This window comes from Centrocercus urophasianus, unplaced genomic scaffold (genome assembly GCF_019232065.1).
Source record: "Centrocercus urophasianus isolate 14NV4802_14NV808 unplaced genomic scaffold, USGS_Curo_1.0 seq_10, whole genome shotgun sequence".
Taxonomy (NCBI): domain Eukaryota; kingdom Metazoa; phylum Chordata; class Aves; order Galliformes; family Phasianidae; genus Centrocercus; species Centrocercus urophasianus.
Genome location: NW_024884142.1, coordinates 29,717,865 through 29,726,096, shown reverse-complemented (window position 1 = coordinate 29,726,096; position 8,232 = coordinate 29,717,865). Strand labels below are relative to the sequence as shown.

General features: G+C 38.4%; 1 protein-coding gene across 5 annotated transcripts in view; it reads left to right on the top strand.

Annotated features, from left to right (window-relative positions):
* The first annotated feature begins 88 nt into the window (after positions 1 to 88).
* Positions 89 to 8,232, top strand: part of MAP3K7 (mitogen-activated protein kinase kinase kinase 7) — a 49,413-nt gene continuing 41,269 nt past the window's right edge. For all 5 annotated transcript variants that reach the window (XM_042840026.1, XM_042840018.1, XM_042840011.1 and 2 more), the window contains exon 1: positions 89 to 252. In XM_042840026.1, the coding sequence (XP_042695960.1) occupies positions 163 to 252 (90 nt within the window). In that variant the 5' untranslated portion in view covers positions 89 to 162. The remainder of the gene's footprint in view (positions 253 to 8,232) is intronic.

Here is an 8,232-nt window from a genome sequence, read left to right as displayed (position 1 = left end):
GCGGCCTCGCCCCGCGCGGCGGCGCCTCGGCCAGGCCCTCGCCGACCTGCGCCCGCGCGGAGGGCGGGAGCCGCCGCCTCGCCCCGACTAGAGCCGGCCCGGCCCGCCGAGCGCGGCCCCCGGCCTGCCCTGGCCTCTCCTCCCCCAGGTGAAAGAGGAGGGATGTCCGCTGCCGCCTCCGCTGAAATGATTGAAACCCCCCCCGTCCTCAACTTCGAAGAAATCGACTACAAAGAGATCGAAGTGGAAGAGGTGAGTGGCAGCCCGGCCTCTCCCGGCGCGGCCTCGCGGAACGGCGCCTGCCTAAGGGCCGCCCGCTGCGGGACCGTCTGTCCGCGCCGCGCTCCGTGCTCGGAAGGGGCCGCAGTGCTGCGGAGCTCCCGGCGCGTACCTGTGTGCCTGTCTGAGAGCCAGAGGCTTTGGCGCCGGGCAGGAAAAGGCGTGCAGGTGCCAGGTCCCTCGCTTATTGCGAACATGAAAGCGAGGGGCTGCAATGTGGGCTTTTATTTTAGCAGGGTGTGTTCGTTGCGGGCTTCAAAATTCCCAGAACGTCACCCGTTTTAGTACGGCGAGTTGTCAAGCACTGTCACAAGGGGGAACTGTTATTTTCGTTGTTCCTTTCAAATCTCTGCATTCTCTTTTTGTCACTTCACTGCATCGCTGTGTGTATGTTCATCCCATCAGTGCCAGCGATTTCCCAAAGTTACAACTCCAACAGTCATAAGGACAAACATCTTTTAGTTTTTAATGTACGCTGACTATGTTGCACTTGCAGATCTGTAACATTTCATCTGTGACTTGTCACTGTTACCCAGGAAGTGGCACTGGGTTACCTTGTAGCATAGTATATCTCCCTCTTCTGTACAAAGCTTCACAGTAAAGTGACTCTCTGAAGTTCTTTGAAGTTGTAACCGTGGTACAGTGCAGAATTTCATACCTGCTGTTTTGTCTCCTGGATTTCTTGTAGAAGCAAAATGTGTGGGAGCTGGAAAAGCTTGACTCCTTTACTCAAAAATATACATCTGTTGCAGGGGTGTTCAAATCTCAGAAACACACAGAATATTCCCATTGGATTTCTCTCCTTGGTTTAACTGTTGTAAAATGAGAGTGTTTTGTGTTGTTTGGGAACCAAAAGTATTTTTTCATTTGATAATATGTTGATGTTTGTACATCGCTTTCTAATGGACAGGGATCAAATCACATTTTTTCAGGAGAAATTGCTTTCCTCACCTAAAGAAGAAAATAAAGTTGGTAGGAATTTAGCCAGCCTGAAAAGGTGTCCGGTGATGGCTCCTGAAAGTGAGTAGCACAAATAATGCCTTACACGTAACACTTTGAATGGGTAAAACACTGTGCAAACCTTTAATCCTCACAGCACTCTTGGGAAGACTATTATCAAGGGATATATTTCCATTTACATGTAGGAAATGTGGACTTGCATAGTGTGTAGTTGGTGTAACTGGAATTTACCATTCTGAGTTTCAGCATTCAGGGCATGGATATGCCCTACATACTTGCCATACTAGCACCTGTGGAGACAGGAATGTATCTACAAAAATGTATGTAGAGATGATGCTTAAGCAGCAGTTTGTGCTTTATTTAATGTGATTGTTGCATTATCCTCAAAGTAGTATCTCTTGGAAGTGACAAATCTCATGTAATAAAAGCAAGGGATCCTTGATGAAGTGTTCTTGTCATGAGGAAGGCTGCTGACAGCTGTTGTAACATTTTGAGTTATGCTTTTTATACCTGTCCTACAAGAAGCTCTTATTTGGCAGCGGGGCTACCATAGCGCTGAATACAGTCTAAATGTCATTGCACAGTGAAAGAATTAAGATCTACCTTACAATAAAACAGGTGGATTAACGAAAGCGAGGTCTAAGCATGGTTCTTACCTGTGGTTTTTCACAGGTGCAATTCGTGGTGCAGTTTCCAACAGCTTTACAGTCATAACAAAACATACACTGCTGATGAAAAATTTCAGTCCTCTCACTGCAGGTTTCAAAGGTTTTTATCTGGCTATAAGTGCTCAAAATGGTCTATTTTTTATGTATCTGATGAACTTCAGATGTTTTGAAATGGAGTGTCAACAGATCTACAGTGGAAACTCAAATGAATGCTTGTATAATCATAGCTTTGCTGTTGTATTATCAAGGCTGTCTTGTCAGCAGATAGCAGTTCCACTCTGCCACGGGTTTATTAATAGATATGGAAGTTCTGAAATACTTGTAGGCACTGAGTCCTTGCTAATAAACATGAGATCTATAAGTGCACTTCCATTTAGGTTTAGCTGTTCCTATCAAAAATATACCATATTTTGTTTTATCTGCCACACGCGTGACTATGTAATGCAGCTATCCTGCAGTGTTACTTCCCATAAGTCAAACATGTCTCCAACCAAGCAGTCTTTTCATTGTTAAAAGAGCTTAGACCAAAGCAAAATACGGACATAATTATTAAGAATGAGTTGGAGTTAAATCAAAATTGATGTGTCACAGTGGAAGCATGTTCAAAAGTAGAAGGGGAAAACCAATTCAAAACTTAGGCTCAACAGAAATGTTCCCTACTTTACTGTGCAGTTTTTGTTTTGTTTTGTTTTGTTTTGTTTTTTACTGTGTGAACATCGTTTCAAGTTTTCATCTATTATATAGACAAATCACTACAAACTGAGCAAGTAAAACTACACAATTTATCTGAAGACTTAATATAAAGGAAATCAAGTTTACAAGAAAAAGCCAAGTTAGTCTGTTTTTAAAATATATGATTCGTATATAGCTGAAGTAATATTTTCTGCTCTTCTTAGAGGAATTCACATCTAAGCAGTGCCCAGACCTTGGTTCTGAATCATTCTGACAAGCTGCTCCCTGCCACTCTTTCCTGAAAATCCACAGCCCTTCCTCCATCATGTAACTTGATGACAGTGTCATAGATGACCAAAATGCAAACCTCTTCATCACATGACGTGTATGATTTAGATTGCACAACCAGAAGGTGCACATCTGGTCATGTATGCTGTGGTCCTGCCCAGGCACTGCCTGTTGAAAATCATCACCGTGTTTATTCAGTTGCGAGTTAATTTACACCTCCATTAGTTCAAAACTATTTTAAAGTGTTTTGAATGCTCTCGTGCTGAAGGAAAAGTATTGAAGTTTGCATTCAGTGATCTGATTGAACGGTAGTTAATTCAAAGGGACTGTAGGGGAGTATTTTCTTTAAGATGAAGAGGTAAGCTTTCTAAATAGTGATTTTAGCAAACCTAATTAAGGTGCTAGCAGCTGAGGGAGTCGGTTTACCTTCATTAGATATTTTAGAAATAGGTGAATAATTTCATCAGCTATCTGAGAAGTGTGCTGAAAATTCTGTTGTGATCCTTGAAATCTGGGAGCAGAGCACTTTAGAGACATATGTAGAAGGAATTCAGTGAGACAAATCATTTTTACTCTCCTTTATAGTAGTTAACTTTATAAAGTTAATGAGATGCAATGACCAGGTGTATTCCTTGAGTTGCAAGGCAACATTGGATTGTGTAAATTACTGTTACTAAAACTGTCACTACATCTGTGTAATATTTGATGTTTTTATAAAAATGGACCCTGGAGGATTGTGTTTGGTTATAGAATACTTGTTCCAGAAATCTTCACAACTGGAAGGAGCATGACTGCAGGTGTGAGCTGAGATCTGAACTATACTCTTGGATATCTGATTTAAGTAAAAAAGGATTGGTTCTAGAGAGTTCAGGGTAGTCATTAGGAATCCATTTGAAGTTACTCACATCTGCAACATCTCACCTTTTCCAGAAAGTAAGCCTTTAAGGTGCAAAGGTGGGTGTCCCAAAGCAAAGCTGAAAAATGAGTAGGTGGCGAAAGCATAACACAGAATTCCTGTGATTCAGTCTAAATGTATTTCTGATGTAATTCATAGGACTATTTTAATTTTTTTAAATATCCGTAAAGATTCTCATCGTTCATCTACATGAGAAAATAACTGAAATGAAAACTGGAGTGTGAATTGATAGGTGAAGCTACAGAGCATCAGTTTTGTGTGGATGAAATCTAGCTTGAAATAAAGTGTTAGAAAACTGCTAACAGTCTGTTAAAGCGTTAATGTATGACTTCACATCTTTTTCTAGGCAGGTGTCTGTTTTCAATGGATTGATTTGCATCCTTTAAAATATAGTGCTATTTCACTCTCAGGAAGAATGCTTGGGAAAGAAACTTTGCAGGCTCTTGTATGCCAGTAGCAAAAGCAAGCTTTATTTATGAGATAATAATAAACATCTGTGCTTAACGTAGCAGGTAATGTCACAACTGAATGACAATGTAACTGCTGTCAGAAGCGTGGGGGAAGAGTCTTTCCCTAGGAAAAATAGAACAATGAAGCAATCTTCATGTAACCCTTACTTGTCCCACCTTTTGGATTCTATAACTGCTTTACTGACTGCATGATGATTATTTCAAAGACCGTTACTGTACCAGGCTGTACTGGACCAGCAAACCAGCAAACTCATGTTGGAGTCCTTTACCTTGAGTGCTGCTTTATGCAGCATTTTGTCTAAAACTGGGATCTCCCATCTATGCTGCTGTAACAGAACAAAATGATCAATACTAGAACATGGGACAGATATTTTATTAATATTTTAAAATTACTGCTCATTGTAATTATTTCAGTTCTTGAGGCTGTCAGTATGTAGAAAGTTGGAATGAAAGTATAACCTGATAAACTGTTATCTTTGCATAAGGTGAACATGTTTCTTAGAATGAGTGAGCTATCTACGTGCAGGGAGTTGCATATTTAAGCAAAAAAAAAAAAAAAAAAAAAAAAAGAATTTCTGGAAGCACTCATAACATTAGAAACAACCATAATGGTATTTTGATATTCCATAAGCATGTTCTGAAGAAGCTGAAAAGAGGGTGATTTCTTACAACAGAACTGAACTCAATTTAGCCAAATCGCTAAATAACGGCTGTGCAGTGTTGGCCAACTCCAATAGATGATGCCTTAGTAAACAAAGACTGCCTGTGTCAGTTTGTGGCAAACACATATTAAGTATATTTGTTAAGAGTGCAAACTGTTTTTTATTCACTGCTTTTTCCGTAATTAACCTTTTTTCTTATAATGTTTTGCATAACTTAAGCTAGATACAACATCTACATGTCGGTAGGATTGCTCATGTTTTGTTCTTTTTTTTAATTTTGGAGTAGTGTGACTTTGTTGTTGTTGTTGTTTGCTGTATCAATCCCAAAAAGGACAAGAAATCTTTGGAGTTGGGCACTAATACAAATAAACTCAGCCCATCAAAGAACTTGTCTGTAAGAATTGGCAGATCTGAGTTCCCTCATAATAGTGCTGCCAGAGTACTGGCCACAGTCATTCATGGCATGGGGCCGATTTGCTTCAACCTGCTTAATAAAGCATAACAAACACAGGGGAACAGGAGTTGGAATTTGATGCTGCCTAAATGAATGATAGAAAACTTAGTATGTATTCCAGGGCCTCTACACTGGGTTTTGTGGGATCTTTTGTAGCTTTTTTTGCATTGTCTAATTTTTTTTCTCCATCTTTTATTGTGTATGAAGCTTGAGGGTTCCAAATGTTTCACTGAATCTATCATTTCCAAATATGCCAGCAATAAAAAAGATGGACAGACATTAAAGATACTTTAGAGACTGCTGTTTGTCTGGAAGCATGGGTTTTGTTCCATTTTGTTAATTTGTAAATGCCTGTCTTGCTTCCCATAATCATAAACAAAAGTGTAGTGTAGATGCTGCAAATGATAAAGACAGTTCTCCAAGGAATACTCTGTATGCTAACTAGGGAGTTATTATATTTTATTGCTGTCTGGCATATTCAGCAATGTCTTTTTAGAAAGAAAAGCACCAAGCATCCAATAGACATCCAACATCCATACAGAGCTAAATGATGTGGAAATTTCATGGGTAGGAATAAAAACTATTTCTGTTTTTTTGTACTTTTATATGAATAGAAAACAGCTGATATAAAATTGAAGTTAATCTTTGTAAGGTTTTGACATCTGATAGGAGAATAGTGCTTCTGAATACATGTAGTTTCATTGATGCAATTTTCTTATTCATTTAGGGAACACTGCACTTTTCATGTCCCCTGTTACAAAATACATCCTTAATATATCTGCAGTTTCTTCCTCCATGATTTCTAGTCTACATTCTTAGCAGTGGGTATGGTCTACATACTTACCAGTCAGTATCATGTATCTTTGTTTACGTACAGCATTTGATACTATTTGTACACAGAGGCAGAGGTAATATTTGTTCCATGGATCTTGTATGGTTCATATTCTTTAAATAAGATTCTAAATACACTATCTGGAAAACATGCAAATGGCACTCTTTTGCTATGTTGTTTTGTCACACATTAAAACATAACTTTTTACCGGTATGAGTTTTATAGAGAGAAGAATATATTCAGGTACAGTCTTTTTGGTCTGTAAAGCTTTTCAAGCATTTCTGATAGTTTAAAATGTCTGTGTCAAGTATTAACTCAGTGATTCTCAAGAAACTATTATGTGGATTAGTAGAAGCACCAGTGTTCTACTTCTAAACCTATAATCTGCCTTGTATTTTCCTTTTCTATCTTCTAAGATATTTAAAGGGCCAAAGTCTTTTACCAAAAGAATGTGTTTATTTTTAGATCATTTTCCAAACATACACGGTGCCACGGATCAACTGCTGTTTATTGATTTGTTGTGTCAATAATTCCATTAACTGTGCTTCATATAATTCAGAATATGCGCTACTGCCCAAACATATAGTGTGGCACCAACAGCAGGGGACAAGAAGGAATGAGCATGAAGAAATTAAAGTTCAGACAGCGCTTCCCTCATATGCTATTAAGTTACTTAGTTCCAGCACACGGTGTTGAAGGAAACTTTACTTAGTGCCTTTGTTGAACTGTTCTGACAGATTCCAACACTTAGTCCTTTAAATAATAAGTTTGGTGAAAACCTAAAAGGAAGAAAATAAAAAGAAAGTGGATTCCACCACTAGATTAATTCTGTTGTTTATAAAGAATGTCTTTTACAATTAATATTTTTTCCCCATTATGTAAGAAAACATACTGTGGGATACCATATATAGTAAACTTCAAGTTTGTATTGGATCCATCTTTGCTCTTGCTGTTTGCTCTTTCTTCTCTGTTGTCCCTGTATCCCAGATAAATATTTATTGCATTCATGTCCTTCCCTGAAGTTTAAGCCTTTGCACAAAGTCACTGACAAATTGATAGGAAACCTTGACTACACTGTATGGTAACCTCTTGGTAAACTCTTCTTCTTTTGCACTTGACACTGATTTTTTAACTTTTTTTTTAGCAGGCGTTGATAGGACAACCTCAAGTACATCTGATTATTAGTATTTATTTCATGTTAAATCTGCAGATGGTCATAGATTAATCTTCAGGGCAGAGTATACTATTGTATTGACTTATGGGCTGGATTTGGCTGTAAAATCAAATGCAAGAGATATTTGTTACTAATATGTATGTATACTTGTAAATCTCATAGAATTACAGCATCACTGAAGTTGGAAAAGACCTCTAAGATCATCTGGGCCAACTGTCAACTCATCACCACTGTACTCACTAACCATGTCCCACAGTGCCACATCTACACATTTCTTGAATACCTCGAAGGACAATTATTTCACTGCCTCCCTGAGCAGCCTATTCCAATACCTCACTATTCTTTCTGAGAATGAATTTTTTCTGATATTTAACCTGAACCTTTGCTGACACAACTTAAGGCCATTAACTCTTGTCCTGTTGCTGCTACTTTGGAGAACAGGCCGATTCCCACTTACTTTCAGATACTTGTTGGAGTGAAACATAGTGATACACAAGTCTTTTCAGCAAGGAAAGATACAACTATCCTCTCAAAAAGTAAACTTTGTTTATGAGATGTTGTTGTAAACGATGTAAGCTAAGTTTAAAGAAAAGAAAAAAATGTCAAATTGTTTCATTGGATTTTTATCTGGTGTCTTTGGATTGTATGTGATATCTTCAATACCTTTTGAAGTATCTTTGAATGGATTCTCCACATCACTGCATTGAATAGAACAGAGCTATAAGCTACAGACAAAAAACATTAAGGATGTAAGGATCTAAATGTAAGGATACATTTAGAAATGGAGACTCACTCAGCATTAATGTCAATTGTCTCCAGTTAGGATAAATCATTATGTGCACAGCTCTCTTTCCCTA